Genomic DNA, 26,481 nt, shown 5'->3' with positions numbered 1-26,481 from the left:
ATGCAGGCCATTCCAGCCCACAGACTGTATGTAGGCTCCATCAGCTTCTTGTTGCAGTGCATTTAGTGACATTCTGAGGAGCACTTGTTGTGGCCTAGACAACATATGAAAGAAAGCAGAAAACAATGTTATTTGTCACATTTTGCTAACAGAAAACATGTATTTGTCAAGACCGTGTGTTATGGTCGTTGTTGGACATAATTGTGTATGGTTGATGTTTTTTAACACAAACCCTAAATTAAATGTCTTTTAATTGGTTGAACTGTCAGAACATCACACTGTTGCTAAATGTCACTGACTGGCTTACATTACAGAGATGCAGGTAAAAGATATGAACCACAATCACTAATGTGAACTTGCTGAAATCTGCTCATGGTTTCTTCTCTGTAGCACTTAACAAGTTCAACTATTCACTGTTTTCACCATTTCTTTTTGTTCAAGGTTGCTTTTTTGCTGCTTTTTACCACATTTCTCTACATACAGTATATTGATATGTGGTTTGTTTGTTACTAGATACATTACCATTTTTTATTAATGGTTCATAGCTGACTTACCATAATTCTTTCACAAATTGCTTCAGTATTTACATTTGCCACTGATCTTCTGTGGATGTATGTTATTTCTTCTGTCCCTGCATGTAATCACAGACTGAGAAGCACCAAAACAAAGTCCATGTTTTAATATAATCAGGAGTTTCTTCTCCGTGCATTTGGCCATTTAAGGACACCTCAGATTCAGCTTGCCAGGCTCAGCACATTGTCATAATGGGATCTGCCTTGATGAGATTAAACTTTAATTTGTCAGCTTCTGATCTACTTTGAATTGAATGCTGACATAGGGCTGGGTGAATAATCCAATTTTGTTTTCAATTTCGATTTTGAATTCTGGTGCTGCATTCTGTTACACAGTTGTGCTCTCATTTTGTCTTGTTATAAATCCAACACACCCTTTACATCTGTGTGCTTTTCCCGCTCCCTAAAAACACACAACACTTAGTCAGGCTTTGGCATGTTTGGTTCAGCTCATTTCAAAATGATAGTAACGGAGCCATTGGTTAGCAAGAAAGGTAAAACCAGGTCACAGGTCACCTGTTTTGAAACACTTTGGTTTCATTGAGATTGATGAGCAACAACAGCAAATGCTGTACAGGACTTGCTACACAGCAGTGCTGCACCACGAGGGCATTCAAACACTTTGTTTAACCATTTGAAACTCAGTCACAAAGTGGTCTATGATCAAAAACTGGTGAAGACTTAGGACAACTGTCTTGCACTGCCTGTCCAGTATAATAAGAACAGAGACATGGAGCTTGGGGTTAGGTAGATTAGTGACTCTGAGTGCTTCCTCTCTGAATGTCAGCCCTGTGATGAGCTGGTGACCTGTCCAGGGTGTACCTCTCGCCTAATGTCAGCTGGGATTGGCTCTAGCTCCCCCTGCCACCCTCAATAGGATGGATTCATTTATTTATTTATTTATTGCGTTTAAAAGGCTGAGATCACTTTCAGCTCAGTATTTTCAGACTTTTGGTTCCCACATTATAACATATATTATTTTTTTTATTTTTTTTAAATAAGCTTTCTTAGAAAAGGTTCAATAAATGCATTTTCTTACCAAAATAGATGAGTAATGTTTAATCTTAATATATATTGTAATATTGGCCAAAATTATTATGAATAGTACAATAGAGCACCCTTGTGCTGCCATGTTTATACAAACCCTGACGTAAGCAACCTTGTTCATCTGATGATCAAGAGCTCTGGTTTGTCCTTATACAAAAGAAGCTTCAGGAAGACCAGTGGAGAAAGTTGGTGGTGCGTTTGCGCTCCCCACAGTCGCTTCAGTTGCATCTGAAAAGCCTTTTGTTGTCACATGGGTGGCCTATTGTGTATGTAAAATAGCAAAAAGCCTTTTGTGTGGCTCTCTGCAAACACTGAGGAGGATTCATGGACCACCCATGCAAACAGGGCTCAATGGGTAGAACTGCCACCTCCCATTCCAGTAAACGGTTAATGTTAACAAGATATTTCAATAGGTTGTTTTCATTTTGTTTTAACATACAGTCAATAAAACACATTTAGAAAAATGTGGTCTGTGGTACCCATAACTTTACATCTTAAGGAGTCGGTGGGGGCTGGAGAGGATCCTTCATCTCAATTCAATTGGAAATTCTGTTAAATATTTATTTACATTGTCTGCCAAGCCTCTTTGGCTTCTAATGGTTTTAAATATTAAATAACTGGGACCATTGTCAACAGTTGGTCTGTCACATGAATTTTTATAAAAGCATATAATGAAGACATTCTTTTGCCTCCTCCTCAAAATATGTTCATAACTGATTACGTCTCCTTGAACTGTAAAAAATCAGATTATGTTCTGTAACTGTCAGACTTGACTGCTCAGACATGAATGGGGCTTCCTTGCAAAATGGTATTTCTTCTTTTTTCAATTTGTTTACTATATTTGCAGCAATCATCAAGTAGGTTTGTGAGCAGACTTCCCCTTTCCCATGTTTCCTTCTTCAAATACATACGATTTAATGTTGTGGCACCGTAGGTTACTATCAAGGTCAAGTGCTGTGGCTGAGGGGAAGAGCGGGCTTCATCTGACCAGAAGGTCAGCGGCTCGAATTCCAGCCCATGCCGAAGTGTCCCTGGGCAAGATGCTGAACCCCTCATAGATGTTGAATGCACTAATTGAAAGACGCTTTGGATAAAACTGTCAGCTAAATGACACGTAATGTGCACGATGTGAAGTTAAGAGCACTGAGAGTGTCGATCTATTTGAACTTATATGGGGTATCTAATGAGGTCTGGCATCATTGATCAGTCCCATGGCCTTGATGAAAAGAGGAACCCAGAGGCATTTGCTTTCACTTCAGGCCAGATGGTCAAGGCGCTCAGCCAAGCCACACTTAGTATGTATGCTGTCAGTCCTCAAATCATAACAGAACAATATAGTGATAGGTCCTAACAAGGTGTTTTCAGTAACATTGTGATTAAATCTAAACAACTTTAGTACGATTTGAGTGTAGTAAAGACGTCTGAGCACATGTTCAGTGCGGTCCAGAACTGAAGTGAGCCTGTGATGCAGAGATATGTGGCCAATGGCAACTGACGCATACGTGCACAAATAGACATCAAAGGGGGCTTGAGCCGCTGCCCTTTTTTCTTTGGGGGTGCTTTTTTATTTTTTTTAAATAAATGAATATTGTTTGTGCACAGCTTCCCTGTCAACAACTATATTGATTAAAGTAAAGGCTGTAATCAGAGTTTGTCATTTTAAGCTTTATTTGCCGCGCACAAGAGTCAACTGAATGAATGTCAAATCAGTGTGGAGAGCACTGACCCCTGTCATACACTTACTGCTGTAGTCTGATTTTAGTTTGTAAATTACAGCACACTTGTAATAACAGCAACAGTCTATAATACTTTTTAAATCATTTTTGAATACAAAGATTATTTAGATCAAAAAGATATTTGACTGATTTTATTAACTGATATTAATTGATGAAAAAGACGCCACGTGCAGAAATATAGGAAATTGTGGATGTGATACATTCAAATGCATCAAGATGCGTCTCCTTTGTTGCCTGCTTTTGTGATAAATCTAGTGAATACAAAAGACCATTGTCTCTGTGTGAACTGTTGAGTATTTAACAATAGGTTAATGTGAGGTTAATAAAAATAAATTAAGTCAGATTTTCTACTATATTCAACATTTTGTATACATAATTATGAGAAGTGCCCTTTTTCTCACTTGAGCCCCTGCCCCCCCAAAATGTCTGTGCATGTCCCTGGCAACTGACATTGTATAATATTCAAAGTCCCTATGCTATTTAGTATTGCTGCCTTTTCTGGTTTTCACTTAAAGGTTTTATGATGGATTTTGAAATTGCTATGTAAGGTGATGTTACCACTTCATACATAGTAAGTTACTTATAACCATGATTTTACCCGATCATCTATGACTTCAGTTTCTGTGATAATCTTTCCAGTTATGTCATGAGTGTTTTCATTTTTCTCAGTTTAAGAAATACTGACATTTTTTTTAATCTGTCAATGTGAGGCCCAAAACGTGCTGTTGCATTCCTTCGTTCTCTGTGGAATCAATTTTGGCAGAAATAAATAATTTAAAAAAAACGAAGCGCAGTTGGTTGCAATGTGGACATTTTAAATCTATTCTCCATTTGTGTGCATCTGTAGCACAGACATCCTGACCTCACTGGCTGCTAAAGAGTGAGCCATCTCAGCTGCAGGGTCTGCCGTTGGCCTGCAGCTGTCACAAAGCCATGTTGACTGCTTCCTCTTCCCTACCCTGTGAGGTCAAGTTCCAATTCTCTGTATTCTGCCTTGTAAAAGCAGCACCAAATATCTGATCCAAACATAATACCAGGAAGCCAATTTTCTTCCAACTATGCTGGTATTTTAATTGTAATGGCTCTTCTGTCCTCGCATGCTAAAGACTTTGTTCTATGCTCTTTCTTTCTCAGCAGAATCAGTGACTTGATCCAAAAATAGACAAATAAATGAAGAGCACTGAAGTTTGGTGCACATGGAGATTTCAGTTTGGTCTCCATGGATGTGCATCTGCCACACAGACATCACACCATTCATCACAGAGCAGTTAACTAACTGAGCCACCTCGACCACAGGGCCTCTCGGCTGCAGTTGTAAAAACACCGCTGGCAGCTGCCTCCTCCTCTTTGATGGGCTATTGTGTTTAATGCCACAGCTCACTATTCACCCTCATTAGAGTAGCACCTTCATATACACTGGTATTTTCTAACATGCGACAGATGCAAAAAGGGGGGAAAAAACGAATGTCTCCAGATTAGGTCATGTCCGAAAACCGCTTTAGAGAGATACTTTGATATAGGGAAGGCAGAATGATGTTTATGGCATTCATATACACGTAGTTCCTAAATAAGAACCACAGGAATCAATTTGTAAATCAGCGAAATCCCCCTTTTTTAATTGGCATTTATCTCCATAGTTTTGAATTGTTTAATTTGAGTGCTAACTTTTTTTCTGTAACAAGTCCCTGATCAGTGGTCAGGATGATGAAAACATCCACTCCCAACACGTTTGTCATACTCCAGACCAGTATGTTGGCTTTCTAGATAATGTTTGTTCTGAAAGTCAGTATTTACCTGAACTCTCCTCCCCAGCATTCCGTTGCCCTCCTGTATTCTATTGCTTTTGGTCAGCTGGGTGCTACAAAAAGAAACGCATAAATGAAAATGGGGAATCTACATCGTGACAATCTTTGCCTTCAATGAACAGCAAACTTGTGTGCTTCCTCTGAGGTGCTGTGCATCTATTGTCTCAATCACTTTGGCTTATTGATCTGTCCCTCACCTCCTCTTTTCTTCTCTCTCTTTCTCCTCCCTCAGACTTGATTCAGTGCACGAATGAGATGAATGTGAACATCCCTCAGCTGGCTGACACACTGTTTGAGAGGACCACTAACACCAGCTGGGTTGTTGTCTTCAAGTCCCTCACCACTACACACCAACTGATGGTCTACGGCAATGAGGTCAGGCAGGAGATTGTTTTTGTTAAATGACAACATGCAGTATGTTATATTTGGTTATTCGATTACTTCAATCTAACACCTTCTTTGGGAACCACTACATTCAATGTTACATGCCCACAAGTCAAGCCCTTTGTCGCAGTTAGCTGGTTCACTTGTGGTGAACACCACTTGTGCCTGCACACAGAGCTCCTTATACTTCCTCCTCCTCATGTTTTTCTTGCAGAGATTCATTCAGTATCTGGCTTCAAGGAACACACTATTCAACCTGAGCAATTTCTTGGACAAAAGTGGATTACAAGGTATATTACCAACACTGTGCACACACTGTACAGATACTTGGCCAATATTCATGATGTTGCCATGACACTTACCTTCACCTCCCCACTTGTTCTGTTTTAACTGTAGGCTATGATATGTCAACGTTCATAAGGAGGTATAGCCGCTACCTGAATGAGAAGGCTGTGTCCTACAGACAAGTTGCTTTTGACTTCACTAAAGTAAAAAGAGGGTAAGCATCTTTTACTATTTATTTTTAGTGCTGACATCCACTTGAGGCAACCATAACATTGTTTTCCCAGAAACTTGGTCTTGTCTGACACCCATTGGAGGGTAACAGACAGGGCTGAATCTCATCTCAACACTGTAACAATTGTATTTCCTACCATACATGTTGTGACAGTTGCACAAGCTCATTAGATATGTGCAGCTTTTTTGCAGCTCCATTAAAGTATAACAGAGTTACAGTTTCTGTGCCATTTCAAAGGCAAAATACTTTGACAATATATGCTCTATATTGAGATGTAATCATTCATCAAAGCATGTATTTATTTCCACAGGTCCGATGGGTTGATGAGAACGATGAACACAGAGAAACTCCTCAAGACCATCCCTATCATCCAAAATCAGATGGATGTGTTACTCGATTTCAATGTGAGTGCACAATACTGGCTGAACTAAATTGATTGCCAACTCCAGTTCCATATATTACATGCAATGTTCAATCTTTTGACCCAGTGGCTTGTTCAAAATTCAGGTCACCTCTGAAGAGCTTAAAACAACTCCACCTGTCTTCCAGGTCAATGCCAACGAACTGACAAATGGTGTGATCAACGCAGCTTTCATGCTTCTCTTCAAAGATGCGATCCGACTCTTTGCTGCCTACAATGAAGGCATAATCAACCTCCTGGGTAAAAACAAGCTTTTGTATTGTCATGGCCTTGCACGTTTACTGTTTGGACTGTTGGTGTTTTCTGTGCATTATGGTGACGGTAAATGGTCTGTATTTATATAGAACTTTTCTAGTCTTGATGAGCACTCAAAGTGCTTTACAGTACAGCTTTTTGCCATCCACCCATTCACACACACATCTTACCATCAGCATCTATGGGCAGCACTTTTTTTTCTATGAGGAGCAATTTAGGTTTCAGTATCTTGGACAAGTACACTTCGGCATGCAGAAGGAAGACTGGGATCGAACCGCCGTCCTTCTTGTTAGAGGACGACTGCTCTACCCCCTCAGAATTCATACATTTTTTTATTCTGCTTAGTCTTTAAAACATTTAAACAATGAATTGCCCCATCCCTTCCCAACAATACACATATGCAGCATTCTCCCAAATTGTAAATAATATCAGTAATCCATCATGGTCAAAAGATCACAATTTACAAACAGGAATATATTATACTTTATAAGTAACTGCCCCTCTATTTATGTACTCTGTTAACAACTTTTCCCCATATCCTGTTGAATTTCATTGGTTGGAGTAATGTTATTCGTTATTTTTTTCTGTAGTGCATTATGACAATAGCTCACTCCACCATTGCTTAATGAAGGTGAATGGTTAGACTTTAGTTAATTAGTATATATTTTTTCTGCAGTCATTATTAATTATATTAATAGTTTATTTTCATCATAATGTTAACCTAAAACATTTAACTAAAATAAAATGATGATGATGTTTGTCATAATCTTTTTGTTGTGCTTGTTTTCTTATATGAACAGAGAAATACTTTGACATGAAGAAAGTCCAGTGCAAAGAAGGACTTGATATCTACAAAAAATTCCTTACACGAATGACAAGAATCTCAGAGTTCCTCAAAGTTGCAGAGGTAAGTCAGGAACCTCAGATCAGCCAGTCAGAGATGTAAAGGGGCCTGTAGTCATTTAGATAGGTCAGCAATTTTGTGCTCATCTAAAATCTGATGGTCCTTGTTCTCTTCCTGCAGCAAGTGGGGATTGATAGAGGAGACATCCCAGATTTGTCTCAGGTAAGCTTTGATAACTATTACTTATAATAACATACACCCATCACCTCTTTGTTGGTTGTCCTTAACAAAAGCGTGTAGAATGGCCAAATCCTGCACAATTATGCATCTTATTTATATAATAATGTCTTGCTAAAGTATATATTGTAGCATGCATATTTGACATTTGTCAGAAAGGGCACACAAATGTCCTTTTAGGTGGCAAATCATTGTAGGAAAATGACTGAAATTACAGTAAGAATGCCGTCAATGTGCAGTAGTACCTTCTCTTAAAAACTTCTCATTTGAGTGACCAGTAATTATAGTCTTCCATTTATTGAAATAACATTGGTGACGGTATATTAAATTGACAGTTTGCCAAATCACAAGAAGTGGTACTGGTATCCAGCTGTGATGAGGTTTTAAGATGCCACTGAGAATTCCAGTAGAGATGAGTGTAATATTATTTGTATTGCATTTGTTGGGTTTTTCTATTTTGGCATCACAAACCTATTTCCACTTGCCATCATTGTATTTGTGTTTAACATCTCAAACCCTTGAGCCATAAAATCAAACGTATCCTCACTCAAACCTCTGATTTGTGTGAGCTGAGCTTTTCAAAGTTTGAGAAATTCCGGAGGTCATTTTCTCTCTATAATACACATCTATGGGAGTTTAATAAGGTTGTTGTTCAGCACTGAACCTAATGACTGCTTGGTCTGATACTCAGATTTCTAAATCTCTTTGTAACGTCTACTTATTGTGAACAATTCACTGCTGTGGCGCTGAAATGTGTGGTTATTGTATTAGTTTACGTAAATGCACAGTAACACTGATGAGGCCCACTGTTGCATGTAGTACTTTTTCCAAATACACTGTAAAGCAGCTTATGATTAAAGGTGATAAGTACACTGACACTGTAATACTCTATCTGTAGATACTTATGTGTTCTCTTATTGGGTTAGACATCCTTAATAAACTTCCAAAATTTGGCTGTTATTATCCTTTCACAGACTGCATACCCTCCTGCAGCTTTAGGCCTAAGAACTTTTAACACCAAGTGCTGTGCACGCCAGCCAGGCATTGCATGAGCCCACGATTGCACATCCAAACACCTTGCTGCTCACATTCACTTCTGACCTTGCACGTCGTACAGCAAATAAAGGTGTGACTCAAGGGTTGTAGAGTGGGATATGATGGACCCATCTTACATAGACCAGTGACCTGCTCAGTGTAGCATTATTTAGAAATTACATTTATTTAGAGACTCTGAAGTTAATTATGTATTTATGGTAGCAGATCAACTAAAATAAGATTAGCTTTCTCCTAAAAGGTGTCTTAATAATATCTTGACAGTTGCCACCTTTATTTTCTGTATTTCCCCTTTTCTATCTCTCTGTTTTCAGTTTACAGTTTGTGTAAGTATCTGGACCTTTTCTCTCTCTGTCTCTGTATTTGAGAGTAGTTTATGTAGTCTTGGCAATAAGCTGGCATGCTTCAGTGTTGCTATTTTTCAGAAGACATGTTGTAATAGCATTTCCTCAGCCTTTGAAACCTAATGTGTGTCAATGACATTCATGCTAGGCCCCCAGCAGCCTGCTGGATGCCCTGGAACAGCACTTGGCCTCTTTAGAGGGAAAGAAAGTCAAAGACTCAACAGCAGCCAGCAGGTAGGTCTGCTTCATCTGGTTTGAGTTAGTTTTTTTTCTCCAGCGTTGAAAATGGTAAAAAAAAGTGCACTTGTTGCTATTAATTAATATCATATTTCATAACACACTAGAAACAAGTGAACTTTGACACCACAGTGAGGTAAAGCAGTAGGTGTACCAATGTCCAGTTGTCAAAATTGAAAGTGTTTTAATGGCGCTGCTGTTTTCTGTGTGTGTCTCTGATTCAGGGCCAGCACCCTCTCCAGTGCGGTCTCTTCCCTGGCCAACACCGGCATCTCTTTCACCAAAGTGGACGAGAGGGAAAAACAGGCAGCCCTGGAGGAAGAGCAGTCTCGTCTAAAAACACTAAAAGTACATTTTCTTCACTCTCCTACATTCCTTTTCAACGTAGTTCACTTCTAGAGAGGCCCCCAAGTGTCACTGAAATACTAACATAGCTTTTCATCAATTAATAACTACTTTTAAGATAAAAAGAGGCATTGATAAAGTTATTGTCAAATTGAATTAAGATACAAATTAATCTGGCACTCAACAGTTGCTGAGTCATTAATCTTCTCCTTTACCCTTTCTATGACACTTTGCAAATTAGCCATGACATTTAAAAGGTTTTATAGATTAAGAATGAATTTGTAAACAGATTTATTTTTATTAATAAATGAATTTGACTTATTACCATTTCTGGGACATTTGTGGTCCTCCATACACGTCAGGCCAGAGCATCATCATTCTGAAATTTGTAGATGAACTTTTTCCGGAAGTTTTCTCCAAATCAGTAACAATGCTTTCATCCTTTGTGTGATAGTCACTCCTCATTATGTTGCCCTGTGTTTCTCTGAGTCCTGAAATGTTTAAGTAGAGTTTTAGTGTGTCATGGGTTGTGGCACAAACAAAGTTACCTCTGAGGTGGATGTTTTGACTAAAATCATTTTCTAATGGTACTGTGGCAAGCTTTAAACTTTTCCTTAGCTGCTGCAATGAAGTTTAAAGAATTCCTACAATTTGTGTCATTAAGATTCACTTTCTCGTGATTGTATTAAGCATAACCACAACAATTGATCCAAATTGTGAGTCTTGTGACAGCCCTGTGTTGCAGTGCACTCTACTCCTATTACCTGCCTCTCCTTTTTGAGCTGTCAAATTGAAGCAACATTTTTTAGTACAACAAGTTGAATATTTGGATGCACGTTAGCCTACATGTTTCTAACATCACAATTGTGGTAGGAGCAGCGTCTTAAAGACCTCCAGAGGAATCCTGCAACCGCAACCACAGACTCCTCCCCTGTCTCCACATTGGGTGGAACAATCAATTCAGCCCCTGCCATTGACCTCTTCTCCACCCCCAGCTCCACCAACAGGTAAGGCCATAGCATTCGCACCCAGTCAGCCATCTTAAAGTGACCCTCCCCAGTTCAGTTTTCATGGCTTCTCTAAGTGTCTTGAATGGGATGTATAATAATGTGTATACATGTAGATTCAGATTAACATATTCAGTTCATCAAATCTTTATTAATTAAACAGCATCAACTAAAGGGAAAACCATTTTAAATTAGTGTCTTATGTCAACTGATGTGTTTTATCTTTTGGGGCTTTTGAGCTAATGGGCTGGTAGGTTTATTTAGATGCAAGTAGAGGTTTGTTACAAAATCTTTTAAATCGGTTTCACTGTTGTTTTTGTTAAGATCAGTTGAAACTTTGATCCTTTATGGAAACTGGGGCAGTGCTGATAACATAATATGGACTGCTGTTGAAAATGGGGACAGAATAACAAGTCAACAAAATATACCCTTTTGCTGAGGACAATTGCAGTTGTAACTTTTTCTTTGAACTGAGAACGTGACACTCTTTGAATGAGTGACCGGTTTATCTTCTGCTCCTGCTTGTTCCCTCCAGCACGTCCAAGGCAGCCAATGACCTTCTGGACCTGCAGCCAACCTTCCAGCAGTCGCTGCCTCCCACCACCAATAACTCATGGGGAGGTCAGAGCTCTTGGCAACACTTCAGTCCACACTGCCACTACCTTTTTTATACACGCACATGCACACTTACATATGCACACAATACCAAACATAAGTTTTATTAGTTGTAACTACTTATAACCCAGTGCTGAAACTTACTTATGCTTGATTCATGTCTTTTCTTTGATGTATTTTGAATTGTAGATTAGGGTTCTCCCGATAATAGCATTTCAAACTCGATACCGATACCCAGGGAAATACTCTATACCATTTTTGATACCACTGGGGGGAAAAAAAATGAAAAAGATAACAAATACCACTTTTCCGACACAAATAATTGTGTTGTCCTGTTAAATGAACATTGTCTATTATCATTACAGAAGGGCAGGACTTATAACGTTTGCTGCCTAGCTGCCACGTTAACGTTAGTTGTTTTAATATAAGCCATAACCGTTAGACACTAGCTTAATGATAACTCAACTGCTAATGATGCTAATTGCTAAAAGTTAAAAGGCTAATGTTAACGCGTGCCGCCGGCCAGGTTAATACTTCAATGTTGTTGACACAGGAGCTTTACCGATCTCTCAAAATTCATCAAAAAAGACTGGATTGTCGGGTCTAAAGATCCACTTTGTCGTGTTGTTTGCATATAGGCTCATCGACACCCTCAGTCTTTCCCTGGTCATTTGGCTTGTATGCAAAATACTTCCAAATGACTAAAACTGGTCACGAAGGCCCTTCAGCAGCATCACTGCCATGTTAGGTTAGGTTTATGCTGGCGACACCAGCTCAGTGTTGTGAACGTCAACTAGCGTTCATGTGTACAGCTGCTAGTGAGGGGAGGGGCTGTGTCCTGCCTGTCTGCAGCGGTGCTGTGTGAAGTTATGTGTCAACTAAAGGAGACGAAGACGACACTGTTGGTTTCACTACTATTGCAAATGAGTATCTTATCCGATATACATTTTTAGTGTCTATTGTAGATAGTCATACTTACTTATTCTGCTTATTCAGGCAAATTAAAGCAGTATGATTTGTCTGGCAGGTTGGGGTGGACTCATATTGTCTGCGTATTGTATGCGGCACTAGCAGTGTTACAGACCAAGATTGATCCCTACTGATCGACAGCAGTTTGGAACCTTTTTGAACCGTGGAGTAATTGCAAATTTTACATATTCTTGTCGAATCAAAGCAGTTGTGTGTTCATGAGCGTTATGTGTTCCTGGAGACAGGCAGTTGTTTGTCAATGAACAACGCATGTATGGGAGTATTTTTGAGTCCTGGTTAAATATATTGATGAAGGAAGAAGGGTGGTGAACAAAACTGTCACGTATGTAGGCAAATTAGAATGTTTGCAAATTAGAATGCCGTGGTCTGCCACACTCTTGATAATAAATGGGAAACACAACACAACAAAGGCTATTTTAATTCACTATTTAACATGTAAATATTAAATATTCTACTTTAAAACTTGATTTAAACATTTCCACACCTGCAATATTGCGAAACTTCCTTGTTATGATTGTTCTGCAGATAAATAGAAAGCAAAGTTGTATTATATGTGACCAAAAAACATGGTCTGATCCAATCCACGTTTTGTGATCTGTTGCATCTCTTTCAGACTCAATAACTTGTTAGAATTATAAATCACCTTCCAGGTTTATAGTCACAGACCATGTAAATGGGTTTTGTGTAGTGTATTGAACCATTACATTTGCTAACATTAGTGCGAACTGAACAGTATTGGATGTACATATACATCATCATGATCGCATTTTTTAATTATGCATGACATCATTCCGACTTCTTTGTGACTTCTTATGAAATCACTTATCATATGACATCATAGGTTTCTGATGAATATAAGCTTTAGATTGTGTCTCTTTTCATTGTGGAGATATCTTGGAAAATGTTCCTTTTGGACCATATTTTTTTTTACCTTGACCTTTGACTGATCAGCTCCATCAGTTAAACATCTGTAGTTACCCTCCCAAGTAATATTCTCAACAAGATTGTTTAGAATCTATCCATCCATGCATTGAGTTTTTCTGTACATATACAGACAGATAGGGCGGAAAATGATGCAATAAAAAACAATATATAGTATCATATTAATGTACCTTTAAGAAAAAGTAGATGTATGTTTGTATATGACATGAGAAACATACTAGAGTGTTATGTTGATTTGCATAGAAATCTGATGTTTTCACATCACACAGACATTGAAACACGAGTTTATGGTAAAATATGAACATTATGCACAGAAGTATAGTGTGGGGTAGCTAAGATATGATGAAGTGTGAAGACACCCCCACACCCAACTTTGAAAATGCTGTCGTAGCTGTAGATGCTGTCGTAGCCTGAGCACAGTGCCTGGTTGCAGTTGCCAGCTTATCTCATATCGCTTTATAATGTGTGCTTTTCACTTGAGTCGCATATCAAAAGGTATGTAAATAATGTACTAAAGTCCCATATCAGCAGTGTTTGTCTGTAATTCAGGCTATTAGTGAGCGGATGAGGCCATCTAGTTTCAGATCAGGTAACGGATTCCATGCTCATTCATATCAAGCAACATTGGTTTGATTGGACAAAGCTTTTCCAAAATTTAATGCACTTTGGAGTTTTTGATAGACTGACATGTTCATTGTAGACCAAGGTAATATGAGTCAGTTTGAAAGCTTATTAATGAATGAATGCGTAATGACACTATCTGTTCGTGTTACCATATATGGATGCCTTGTCCTTGTTTGTGTTTACTATATTTTGTCACAAGACCGGTTATGCAAGCCTCCACAAGTTGACACACATTTTAAACACTGACACTAGACACAGTTGTTTTATTATGAGCCCAGATGTGAGCTCGTGTGCTGGACCCTGAGCCCTCTGACAATAAAGGGCCTTAACCTGTGGACTGCTTGATAATGCAGATAGTCAGACCTGAAATATGGGTTAATAACAGTTGGGATATGTTATCAGCCCATTGCTGTGTCTCTAATGCCATATTAGATATCCTCACCTGCATCACTGCCATCGTCCCCCTGCATGTCATCTTGCATAGACCTTTTGTTAACTTTTCTCACCCTCATCTCCATCATAATCTCTCTGTTCCTTCTTTGTTTCTTTTCCTCTTTTTCTCCCCCTCTGCCCACTCAGATCCTTTTAACTATGCTGCAGAAGCTGTGGAGGATTCTACTCCAAACTCAAACCCTTTCATCACAATACCTGTTGTCGATGCTGTCCACCCGTCCACGGTGTCCTCGGACGCTGGCAGTCTGTCCTCTCGGACACCTAGTCATGAAGTGTTCGGTGGGATTATTTTGCTGCATCTCTTTCTTACACACAAAATAATGTGTTGTACTGATGTTACAAGGCTCGAAAAACTCCTAGTTGATGATTTACTGAAGGTGCAGTTGGAGTATGCAGTTTCTGAGCAGTAGGGAAATAAATAGAGGAAATGCCTGAAGTTGTTTCGGGTCATTTGGTCGGAACATACTGTTTCTTGACACTTCTCACATTCATCAAAGATCTGGCATGCTGCCCTGGTCCAAATATTTGCTTCCTTCCACAATCAGGCCAGTTCCCCATGTTTATCTCATCTCCTAACATTGTTTAATTTAGGCTGTTTAATCTCTTATTTACTCTCTGTCTCTGTTTGTATTTCAAAGGCCAAAACTCTTTGTTGCATGAATGTCCATCTTCATTAGCAGCTTTTTCTGGTTTTCTCCAGATCATTACACTCCTTTTTTTGACTCCAGCTCTTCGCTGACATCTGATCTTGAAACTGGTGCACAGATAGAGACATTTATCACAGGTACTATGGTGGAAACTGTTTGGCTGCTACATTGCTGACATGCAGGTCCTAATAATGTTAAGTAGCATTTGTGAGTTGTAATGGCGTCTCCAAGTTAAAATCTAAGTGTTCCTCTTGAACATGCTGCCCTCCTCGCTCCGTACTTCCTAAAACATCTAAGAGCAGTGTGAGCCTGCATTGTGTTTGTGCGCTGCAGTTAATTTTGTTTTGTATTTAGTCCCTGTGATGAGTGCTGGCTTCCTCTGCTTTTGTCCTGCAAATCCTGATCTGTGTTTTTCCTCTGTAAAACAGCCATTCCCACAGTTGCTTGGCTTGCTTGCTGCTCTTTCACTGTTGCTTTTTTCTGGTCTCATATCTTCATAATCTCTCCTTTTCCTCCTGCTTCTCTCTCTGTCTGGTTCTCTGCCTGCCTGCTGTTGTTTCTGTATGTCAGACTCCTTCTGTGGGCCAAGCCCTTACACCACCCTCTTCCAATCTGAGCCCCCTGCTGTAGCTGGTCTATTCAGAGGTAGGTACACTTAGGTTGATCTCAGAATCTGGATCTCAGAAATCCAGTATATCTGATGTACCGTACGTTGGGTCGTGTATTTCATTTGGGGAAATGGATCCAGTGACATCAAGTTTTTTGCAGCATAGTGGAGTTTAATTGAGAAACACTGATGGTAAATGTCTGATTTTGGTGGTGTGTTCTGTAGAGCTGCAATACACAATTATTTTTATTGTAGATTTATCTGCAGATCTATCTCAATATCTTTTATGAAATGATAGAAAATAAGTTGTTTTTTGTCCAACCCACTCAGAGAATGTTTGGTATGTTTGCTGGAAAGCGACAGTGAATCAGTTATCAAAAGTCACTGATGACTTTCTTTGGCTGACTTACTGTTCAGCTTTGGATCAACGTGTTTCCAAACTGCATTGTTTGTTAATTCTTTAATAGAGTGGATCCTGTGAAGTGGAACTGTATCCGGACACTTTGCGCAATGTCAAGACCTGCATACATGGCTTCCATAGAAACAATACACAAGGCAGTTCTGACATGCATCACAGCATGTCACTGGTTGTTGCCCTTGACTAATGAGAATTTCATTGAAAGGCAAAGTCAACCATAACCTGCGAAGAAATGAAAACACAGCACTGGTCAGGATGGGTTTCTAATGATAGCACCTAGCATGCTCACTTTGTATCTACAAGGGCAAGTGAACAGCTTTACAAAAAAAGTCTTCAAGTATTTTGTGAGTTTTTTTAATCTCCCTGTGTTTGTCTTGTCCTGGGAGGAACAATGGTGATGTGATGTCAGTATCTGACGGTTCATTTTCTTTTGGGCCTCACTAGGGTTTACAGCCTCCCCAACACCACAGCAGCCACAAAACTCTCGAGGCCTTAACGTCGACTTTGACTCAGTATTTGGCAACAACACTAATGGTAACAACCTGGATTCCACTGGTAAGTTATCCTACACACACTGACACCTTCTCTATCCATTTCCCTTTGGGAGTCAGCAGGCCTCATCAAAACTCCTGCTACTGTTTGCAGTGTTTTGGGACTAATTCTTTGGATCATGTTGAGGCTAGGCAAATCAAAGTGCTGGACTTTGAGTTGTTTGTCAGTGTGTGTGATTGTGTGGACAATAAATGTTCTGAGCGTATTCCAAACCAAACATTCATGCCTCATCAGACAATGAAAGTGCTTTCCCTTGATATGACAAAAGATTTTTTAGGTCACCAGCGACTTTGTGCCAATGGCTTTTCATTAGTCTTTTGTCATATGGACAAACAAATAATAACTTTATTTGTATAGCACTTATCTAAACAAGTAACAAAGTGCTTCCCAAAAAGTCCATGGCAAAAAGATGAATGAACTAAAACTTTTTCAATCTGATTTGAAAATAACCTAATGAAAAGATGGGTGGTTAAAGAAAACGTTCCTATTGTCCCACTGAGATGTGTTTGAACAAGTGTTTACACGGAAGTCAAACACAGAAGTTTTTAATTGCGATTTGTTTTCACCGATCCAGGGATTCTTTCTTCAATAAAATGCTCAGAACAAAGTAGATATTTTCACTGCATTGCACTGCATAATCCTAAGGGATGTAAATGTGATCTCTCTGAAGTATCCTCCCAAGTACATCAGGATATATGTTGTTTTTGAATATCTACTCGTGCGTCATGTGCTTGTGCTGTCTCATCAGAATGTTAATTGGCATGCACAGATCCGGAAAAAGTTTTTATTGTGTCTTGTTTTCTGTGGCTATAAAAATCATTTGATTTATTTACTGTCTATTGATGACTCACTTGATGGTCATCACTACATTATTACATGAGTGCTATAGTTATGGGATGGACTTGGTTTACACCCATTTTCAGACTTCAGACAAAATCTGTCACTGCTGTTTAATAGTTTAGATTTTAAAGATTGTATTCTGCTGTGTAAACTATTACAAGATAAGTGAATTGTTTATTTGATTTGTGAAATAGACGCAGGTGTAATAACTAACAAATGAGCCCATTACTGGAAACACCAGCACTCAGTAATGGCCTCAACTCAACACATTGTGCATTATTATGTGTCTGATCAATCACATTGGTTGAGATTGATTCAAAATTTCTTAATTTGGATTAGTGATGTCACTAACAGCACCAGGATTGTGATTAAGGTTATCAGCTGTTTACCCTTTGCCTCAATGTATTTTTGTTTCTGAATGCAACATTGAGCACTGGATCTGTGAAGCCCTCACTGGTTCCTCGGCCGCTCAGAATCTCATTATATATTGTTTTTCTCTTTTTCCTCATCCTGGGGTTAAACACATGCCCTGGGGTCTCGGCTTTTTGCATGGCATATGCATGACTGGGTGAGTTGACTCCACACACATTCCTCTCACACAGTCTCTGTTTCATGTGTGTTTTTTTTCTGTGAGCCCTGTTTACTGCCTCATCAACACTCAACAACCCTCTCTCTCTCTCTCTCTTTCTTTGTGTGTGTGTCTGTGTGTGTGTGCATTTTATGTACTGTCACGTGTTTGTCTCTATGTGTTATTGTCTGTTGTATTGTTACTTCACCTGTTCTGGGCCTCCCAATCTTTTACCCCTCCCCTCCCTTCCTTTCCCTTTTGTTTTGCCCCCTTTGATGTTACGATGTTTTAGGTGGCATCCTCAAACCCACAGTGACATCCTCACCCAATCAGAGCATGACCCTGAATGGCCAACAACCCAACAAACTTGTGTCCAATGACCTGGACTCCTCACTGGCCAATCTTGTCGGCAGTAAGATCACTTTTTGTGACTATGACCTCATAATTTGCTTAATAGAATCAATTCATATTAATCTGATTATTTGAACAAATGACACTTGTACCGAACACTTACTGAGAACTGTATAATTTACAAAACTATAGCATGGAAATAAACAAAAATGTTTATAAATAAAAATATTTAAATCAAATTCCATTTTGTTATGTTTGTTTAACTTAAGTGTGTTGTTGTCATGGTTGTGCCTTAATCACTTTCTTTCTGTCCTCTTCAGATCTAGGAATGAACAACGGCACAGCAAAGAAGTGAGTAAACTGGAGAAATATTTAACTCCATGTCCCTGACACAGCTAATCACGATTAATACTTACACTTAATCTCTGTAGTGATCTTCACTGGAGTCAGCCTGGTGAGAGGAAGCTGACAGGTGGAAGCAACTGGCAACCCAAGTCAGCACCTTCCACCACCTGGAACCCTGCAACCATGGTAGGTCTTATCACATGTCTCTGTCTGTCTGGATTTATTCCCCCCAACCAGGAATCACCCAGAAAATCTCTGATTTTCTTTCTTCATTGTCCTATAAGTCGTCATAAGAGCACTTAAGTTCGGGCTGGACAGGAAGCAAATGAATTTTAATCTCATAAGGACTGAAAGAGCCTCATCCCAGATGAATTTAATTACCTGTGAACTGGAGCATCCCATCATTTTAACTTCAAACTTTTAAGAGCCAGTAAGACAATGTTGTCTATATTTGAAAAGCAAGGATAGACAACTTTGTATTCATGCAGTTGTTTAGAGGCAAGTGTTCTCTAGTTGAGTAAAGAAACTTTATTCACATATTCATTTTAATGATTGAATAGAAGAGCCCCACTTGCAGTTGGAGGTAAACAGAATGGAGCACAGGGTGAGGGGGAGCCGCTCCACCTTGCTGAGCAGAGGACGGTGTGGCTCCCCTGAAGGACTCAGCTGCTGCCAGTCTGCTCTTTCTGTTCTACACCATCCAACCACCTGCTGCTTGATTCGCTCTTGAATTGGAAAGAGGTTGGGCCAAATTACATCTTGCTCTTTCTGCCCTACTAAAATAGCTTTTGTGATTTTCAAAATACCAAAGTTACTGATGGTTACTGAAAAAGTAACTCCCCAACACACATTCAACAAACTACATTTACACGGTCAAATGCATAGCAAGGCAGCAAAGCACACATTCAGGGTATTCTCAATCAGAATATGAACTGTATATACTATACTAATTCCTTGTGATGCTTGTCTAAACACACACTGCTTTACTCATTCCTGTTTGCTATGTTGCATCTCACCAAGAATACCTGGAACTAGTGATAGGACTGCTCCCAGTGGGCCAAAGAACAGTGGGAACATAGGTCGAGCCCACGAGAGCAGCTCCTGATATCAACCTCCCAAAGCAATAACAACCAGTGACACCAGTCCCCCAGCAGCCCAGAATCAAATCAGAAGACAGTCGGCATGAAAAAGGATTTACATGCACTTATTAGATGATAACAATTTTTTAAAAAAAGGTAAATCCGATTCTTTTAATTTATTTTTATTTAGATTTAAGGTCTTAATGTCTGGCCTTCATTTTTAGACCAAGCAAAACTTCACTAAGACAGAGGAAACAATTCACCACTGTTTCAACCTTTTCTCAGCCAGGCAGCCAGGTGGTTAGTCACCAAGTGATGATAGATGGAGCCTAAACCCTTAATTGTTTGAGTCCACAAAACACTTTTGGAGTTTCAGGGGTAAACAGTGTTGCAGCCAAATCCAATATAATTGAAGTAAATGGTGACCACTTATTCAAATGTAAAAACACAACAGAAAATACCATAAAGTGCCTCCATACTTCTCCTGTGGTGTCATCCAAGTGTCCTTCAGCCCGACATTGAAACTCGACTCTAAACAGTGTCATGTACTCCATGGTTTTAGCCTAAATGTCCTCAGTGATCCACGCGCGTACGTGGCTCCAGAGGAGGAAATCATGAAATTATCATTTTTGGCAAAGTCTGACCTTGGTAAACTGTTCAAAAGAAAGGTTCCTGAAGATAATCCAACAGTCCAGCCTCTCATTATTAGTCCCAGTGCTTGTAATCACACAGGAAGGGCACATGGCTTATCGACCAAATGTTAGATAATGATCAAAAGATTGTTGTCTAAGACAGAGTTAGTGATACAGTAAGAAGCAGATGCACACAGTGTCCGTCTATGATGCAAAAAGCAGCCTAATCATGTTATAGAGCGTCTGAGTAACGCTGAGTGAGATGCTCCTGAAACAAACCAAACATTGTGAGCGAGGAGGAATTCTGAAGGAGCGCTCTCTCTGTGCAATGAAAAAAGCCCAGTCTCTGATGAAAGCACCAATTTTGGCACCAGTGTCATGTCTGACTCACTTGTGCCTCCCTCGCCAATGACTGAATAGTTAATGAAACGTATCCTCCTTCCCGAGAGGGCTGGGCGTTAGACAGATCTGGGTTTGTTATCACTGCAGGGGCTGTTATCACAAGCAGGGGCTGCTCAAAGAAAGACTCTCCACTCACTTTTCTCCCTCTCTAATCTCTTTCCATAAGGAGCCCTGCACCTGCCAGTAAGCAACTTCTACCTCCAGGACACAACACACTCTGCTTTGTGCTTTCCTTTACTTCTGTCTATGGGACGCTTTAAAAAAATGTATCGAGCTCTGATTTAAAAAAAAAAAAAAAGAATCTAGTTAACGTCATTTAATGCTGTCTTTTCAGAAATGTTTTTTTCAGCCTTTTTCCACTGTTATGTTTTTGGAATTAACATTGAACATGAATGTCTGGACCCATTTCTAATGATACTAAGGCAGCATATTATAAATTATAAGCATATTTTTACATTTGCTGGAGATGGTAATATTGCTTCAAACTGCTTTTATGTTGTCAGAAAATGTTTTGATTTTGGAACGTAAATTGTGCTTTTGGATGTTTTGCCTTTAGTCACTGTTGAGACTACAAGCTCGGACAGGAATTAACTCATAGTTGTCAAGTGTCCATTTTTATCAAAAAGATGGATTGAATTTTAAATTAAGTCTTAAATCTATTTGTCGAACACTAGAGAATAACTGTCTGCAACCAATGTCAGCTGTGTCTGTCAACCTGAATCCAAAGTTCTCATAGACTTCCTTCCTTCACTCACTCGTTCAAGCTGCATTCTTGATTTACTGTCGAAGCTGTGCAGGCAAACACTGAGTTTAGAATGAAGCAGTGAAAAGCACAGGTTTCCTGAGCAAGTCCAAGTTTCAGTCAGCTTTGTCATGTGACTGCTCTCCTTGGGGATCACTTGGGAGCTAACGTGAAACTGGTATTGAATGAATTATTTCATCATGACATATTCCTGAATTGATTTGTTACAAGTGTGAGTGGAGGCATCGTTGTGTCCTGATTCTGCAGAAGTCAACTTGTTTTTGTGTTTTTTTTTTTGGTCACCTCAGGCTCCATCTGTCATGGCCTACCCTGCAACCACACCGACAGGCATGATGGCATGTGCAATGGTAAGTCAGCTGGGACTGTGTGCTCAGCAGGACTGAGACACTTCCTGACACACACACACACACACACACACACACACACACACACACACACACACACACACACACACACACACAAGCACACACAAACGCTCCCTTTTTCTCTCTCACATGCTCACTCGCTCTCATAATCCGCTTTGCATGCTCCAGAGTTTCTCCAGGGGAGGTGTATGTGTGAAGGCGAAGTTTCTGCAGACTTTCTCAACCTGACCCGCTGGTAGAAAGTCCTCAGAAACTCTGGAGGAGTTGATGTGAGAACAGAGTAGGAGCTGCCCCCCCTCCACTGTTTAGTGCATATGTAAAAGGAAAACTGGGGAGAAAGTCTGGACCAAATTCTTAGGAGTTCCTCCACAGGACATGAAAATGGCTGTAGTCACTTACTCATTCACACCTTGGTCTTTCTATAATTGTGATTACACTCATTTACATTATGCATTTCCCAGCTTTAGTACAGTACTAATCTACAGTTAAACCCAAACAGCCCCGAAAGGTGTGAAGCCTGTCAGTGTGTAGAGAGGAGTTCACACACACACACACACACACACACACACACACACACACACACACACACACACACACACACACACACAAACACACACACGCTTCTGTAGCCAACTAACTTAGGGTTTTAGGTTCATGTTTTATTGAGACCACAGAGTTGAATGTTTTCTTCCCTTCCAGCCTCCTCACATGGGCTCCATGATGATGACACAGCCCACTATGATGTACAACCAGCCTGTGATGAGGCCGGCCAACCCCTTCGGCCCCAACCCAGGTGCTCAGGTAACTGAAGTCTACTTCTACCCTCCCACTCCCTCCTCATGTTACAGCTTAGTGACCCAGGCTGGCAGAACCAGTCTGATCTCTGTTCAGTGCTGTAATGCTCTGGGGTTTTCTTACTCTTTTTCTGCCTACGATTAACACTAATATTTTGGGGGAATTAAATTCAAATCATTCAATTGTAAAAGGGTTTGTGCTTTGAACTCAGAAGCGTGTAGCTAAAAGTGCTGGTCATTTTTCTATGAAATGGGATTGAATTATGTTGCGTGTTTCAATGAATGAATACAGTTTTCCAATATGATAAAACAGACTCTACCACACTGTTTACTTTTGTTTCATTCCTCCTGTTTTTATGCACATTTTCAATTTCAGCATAAATAACTTCAGCCAAAACTTGGAATAGAATAAGAGGGATTATTCGACAATTATGTTTTTTTTATACCATATTGAGATATATATCGACAAAGTTCAATAAACAGAGTGACCTAGTGATGATGTACATGAAGCATGTGAACTATTAGTTTCTCAAATTTTAAGCTGATGAAGAGATTAGAATCATTTTAATATTTTGGAATTAATAGATTAATAATGGGCATTGCTTGTTGCCTTTTCTGTATCCACCTCTCACTACTGTTTATGGTCTGATACGATGTCTGTGATTGTTCTTTGACATCCATTTCCAGAATTCTGTGCTTGTAGACATGTAGTGTAGCTTTTCTTCTCTTATCATGTCTCTCCTGTTCTGCTCTCACCCCCTCCTCTGTCGACCTCTGTGACTCAGTCCCCCACAACCTCTAGTCCCTCCAGTCTCAGCCCCCTCAGAGCTCCAGGGAAGGACCCCTTTGCACAGCTCTTTCTACAGAATTTTTTATAGAGCATCTTTAGGTACAGCTCGTCTTCTGTGTGTTTGATTGCAACTCCATTGTCCACGAACTGCATGTTTGTTTCTGCCTCGTCTGAGCAGAACTGGCTGTGAAATGGCAGAATTTGGAGCCAGTGCCATCACTTCCCCATGAGATGCCTCCTCACTGGACTCTTAGCTGGCTGCTTTGCTCGCTCTGTTTACACGTCTGTCGAATAAGGACTGATTGAGTCAGTTTCTTTGTTCTGTAAGAGACTGAAGCTCTATTTGCTCAGGACTAGTACAAATTTTAGAATTGCACTTGTGGTCTCATGTAGGAATTAATTTTGGGCATGTCCGGGACATATACAAGTGAAATACTTACAAATATCCTATCAACAGGACAGAAACAGAATGTCTGATTCATTTTCTGGAACAAAATCAATGATGTTGATGTGATTCATCAGACGTGATTACAGACATATTTTATCCCTCCAGTCGTCACAGACAGGAAATACAGAGAGTAACTCACAGATAGCTCACTGAAATAACAAGTCTCTTGTGAATAGGACTTCAGCTCTTATTTTGCAATACAAGCTTCACACACCATCTTTATTTGTCTTGTTGGAGGATTTTTGTTGATGTATTTCTATGCATAGAGGGAGACCGGGGGGGCATTAGAAGTCTGCACACTGGCTTCGTATTACTGCGCCTGCAACTGTTTTATTCATTCCAAAAAAAGAGGTAACACTGTTGATTTGTATATTCCCAGATGCAGTTTATGTAACCTGAGGAGGGGGGGAGTCTTTCCCATCTGAAGATGATTCACAACAAAGTCAAGTATCAGAGCGAACCTGCAGTTTGCTCCTAATGAACTCACCTCTCTGAGAAGGAAAGACCCAAATAAGACTGAATAACATCACGGTGACTCAGGGTGGCTCCAGACCGCTCACTGGACATCGTGCCCATCTCGTCATGTCTAAGTCACAGTGGAGGAGGAGGAGGAGGAGGAGGAGGGAGCGTGTGCTGCCATTCAAATCATGTGGACTCATGTGGACAGGGATCAGCCCATACTGTATCCTGGACTAAGAGAAACTCAACACCTAAAGGGAGGGACTTCTGACATCACCGTTTGTGTACATGGAAAAAAGAAAAGAGGGTTGTTGCGTGTGCACACAAACACACACACAAAAAAACATTTTTGAGTTGTCCCTTACTGTTTTCGTTCCTCTTTCTCCAGGCGAGGCTGGAAAGTTGCCTCCTTTGATCATGATTATTTCCCCCAAACTTCCTCAAATTAAGACAATTGCAAAATCCAGTTTATACCACACTTTTTTTTTTTCTTTTGTGTTCTTTGTATGTATTGTTTGCAGTAGACATTCCTTGTATATTGTTTGTATTTATTTATGATTACCTATCGAGAGGATGACATTATCAAACAAAATGTAAATGTAACCAGTCACTGACCTGCCTCATGTGGAAGGTCTTCAGGTTTATACAGGTATGATTGATTGTAGAATTGGATTTTGAGTGATTGAGACGATTTTTTTTAAAACAAACAAAAAAAGTTAATATAAAGTTTAAAAAAAGATGACACGTTTTGCTGCTGGGGCACTAAATATTCTCTGTACTCGCATGATGCCTTGTACAGTTATCTGTGGCTCGGGTGTGGGGGGTTGTCAACACTGAGGATCTGTATCAAAGTAATTATTCATTAACACCATCAAATCTGCTAATCTATGACATAAGTTTCTATGAATTTGACCACATGTTTCACGTCAGCAGAAGCACTACATTGTACGATGGAGGCAGCATTGCATTGGAAAGGAATTGCTGTTTCTGCTTTTGATGCTTTTCGCATGTCATTTATTCTTCCATTTAACAAAGCTCCTGGCTGCCCCCTTTCTCTGGCCTGAATGTGCTGGGTCGCTTTCATGGTTAGATCATGTTTTCATAGGCCAGCACCTGGGTGTTTCGGGCACTGTGGGGGATGGGGTGGAGGTGGGGTTGGGGCCACTAAGGTCCAGTGGTGCAGGAGAATGGAGCACTGTTGATCGGTGCTTTGTGTATATAGAACTGATCCTGCAGACGAGGGGTGGGGTGTGGATATGAAAGATGGCCTGAACATGAAAGTGGCCCCTAATCCATTAACTGAGCATATTTGTTGCATTGTCCCTGCAGATTATAGTTTTTGTTTGATTTTTTTTGTTTTGTTTCCCAATAAATTGCAAGCTTCCACAATCCATTGCCTCTGTACTTATTTATTAAAAGAGAGAAATGCTTTTTTTGTTTGCCATATGTATTTATAAGACCTGATTAATTGTAGGATTAATTATATTATTACTTTGAATGTGGTAATTAGAGTATAAAAGTGGAGTCTCCTCATCAAATATAGGACAGCGAAGTTAGACAGGACAGGATGGATCGGGCCCTAGTGGTGGAGTAAAGCCAGCAAGTGGTTGACGCTCACTGGGCGTCCTGTAGGTCATGGCAGTAATGGGAACATCGTGTAATTGTCTTTATGCAATAGATTTTAATGTATATGTAAAAGTCTGTTTTTCCTCATGATCTCAGTCCTTTAAATGCTCTCTGACAAACTCAGTGGCATTTCAACACAAAGATCTGATTGATGGCCGCGGAGATGGTTCCTCTTCCTGCACTTTCTCCCAGTGGAAGACTTCAGAGTGACTCGTGATTTCATGGTCACCTCCCTGATCACCTCCCTGATCAGGGCCCTAAACATCATCTATGTCACTGCTCCAGGGACAACTCATACCTCCTTGCCCTTATCTATGCCTGAATACAAAGTGGAGATCTACACAGAGTTCTCAGGGCTTTGTGACTT

General features: G+C 39.9%; 1 protein-coding gene across 27 annotated transcripts in view; it reads left to right on the top strand.

Moving 5' to 3' along the window:
- Positions 1 to 25,879, top strand: part of picalma (phosphatidylinositol binding clathrin assembly protein a) — a 37,348-nt gene extending 11,469 nt beyond the window's left edge. For 3 of the 27 annotated variants that reach the window (XM_034606318.1, XM_034606316.1, XM_034606317.1), the window contains 23 exons: positions 5,393 to 5,535; positions 5,759 to 5,834; positions 5,941 to 6,043; positions 6,372 to 6,465; positions 6,569 to 6,722; positions 7,538 to 7,644; positions 7,762 to 7,803; positions 9,186 to 9,197; positions 9,364 to 9,449; positions 9,677 to 9,800; positions 10,671 to 10,804; positions 11,340 to 11,425; positions 14,555 to 14,707; positions 15,129 to 15,212; positions 15,646 to 15,720; positions 16,545 to 16,655; positions 18,353 to 18,472; positions 18,732 to 18,762; positions 18,843 to 18,942; positions 21,920 to 21,979; positions 22,697 to 22,798; positions 23,577 to 23,680; positions 24,409 to 25,879. In XM_034606318.1, coding sequence (XP_034462209.1) covers positions 5,393 to 5,535; positions 5,759 to 5,834; positions 5,941 to 6,043; positions 6,372 to 6,465; positions 6,569 to 6,722; positions 7,538 to 7,644; positions 7,762 to 7,803; positions 9,186 to 9,197; positions 9,364 to 9,449; positions 9,677 to 9,800; positions 10,671 to 10,804; positions 11,340 to 11,425; positions 14,555 to 14,707; positions 15,129 to 15,212; positions 15,646 to 15,720; positions 16,545 to 16,655; positions 18,353 to 18,472; positions 18,732 to 18,762; positions 18,843 to 18,942; positions 21,920 to 21,979; positions 22,697 to 22,798; positions 23,577 to 23,669 — 2,090 coding nt within the window. In that variant the 3' untranslated portion in view covers positions 23,670 to 23,680; positions 24,409 to 25,879. The remainder of the gene's footprint in view (positions 1 to 5,392; positions 5,536 to 5,758; positions 5,835 to 5,940; positions 6,044 to 6,371; positions 6,466 to 6,568; positions 6,723 to 7,537; positions 7,645 to 7,761; positions 7,804 to 9,185; positions 9,198 to 9,363; positions 9,450 to 9,676; positions 9,801 to 10,670; positions 10,805 to 11,339; positions 11,426 to 14,554; positions 14,708 to 15,128; positions 15,213 to 15,645; positions 15,721 to 16,544; positions 16,656 to 18,352; positions 18,473 to 18,731; positions 18,763 to 18,842; positions 18,943 to 21,919; positions 21,980 to 22,696; positions 22,799 to 23,576; positions 23,681 to 24,408) is intronic. The other 24 variants (XM_034606343.1, XM_034606342.1, XM_034606319.1 and 21 more) reach the window with 23 other exon arrangements.
- The last annotated feature ends 602 nt before the right edge of the window (positions 25,880 to 26,481 follow it).

The sequence above is a fragment of the Hippoglossus hippoglossus genome, chromosome 14 (genome assembly GCF_009819705.1).
Source record: "Hippoglossus hippoglossus isolate fHipHip1 chromosome 14, fHipHip1.pri, whole genome shotgun sequence".
NCBI classification, from domain to species: Eukaryota; Metazoa; Chordata; class Actinopteri; order Pleuronectiformes; family Pleuronectidae; genus Hippoglossus; species Hippoglossus hippoglossus.
This window is presented reverse-complemented; position numbering and strand designations above follow the sequence as displayed.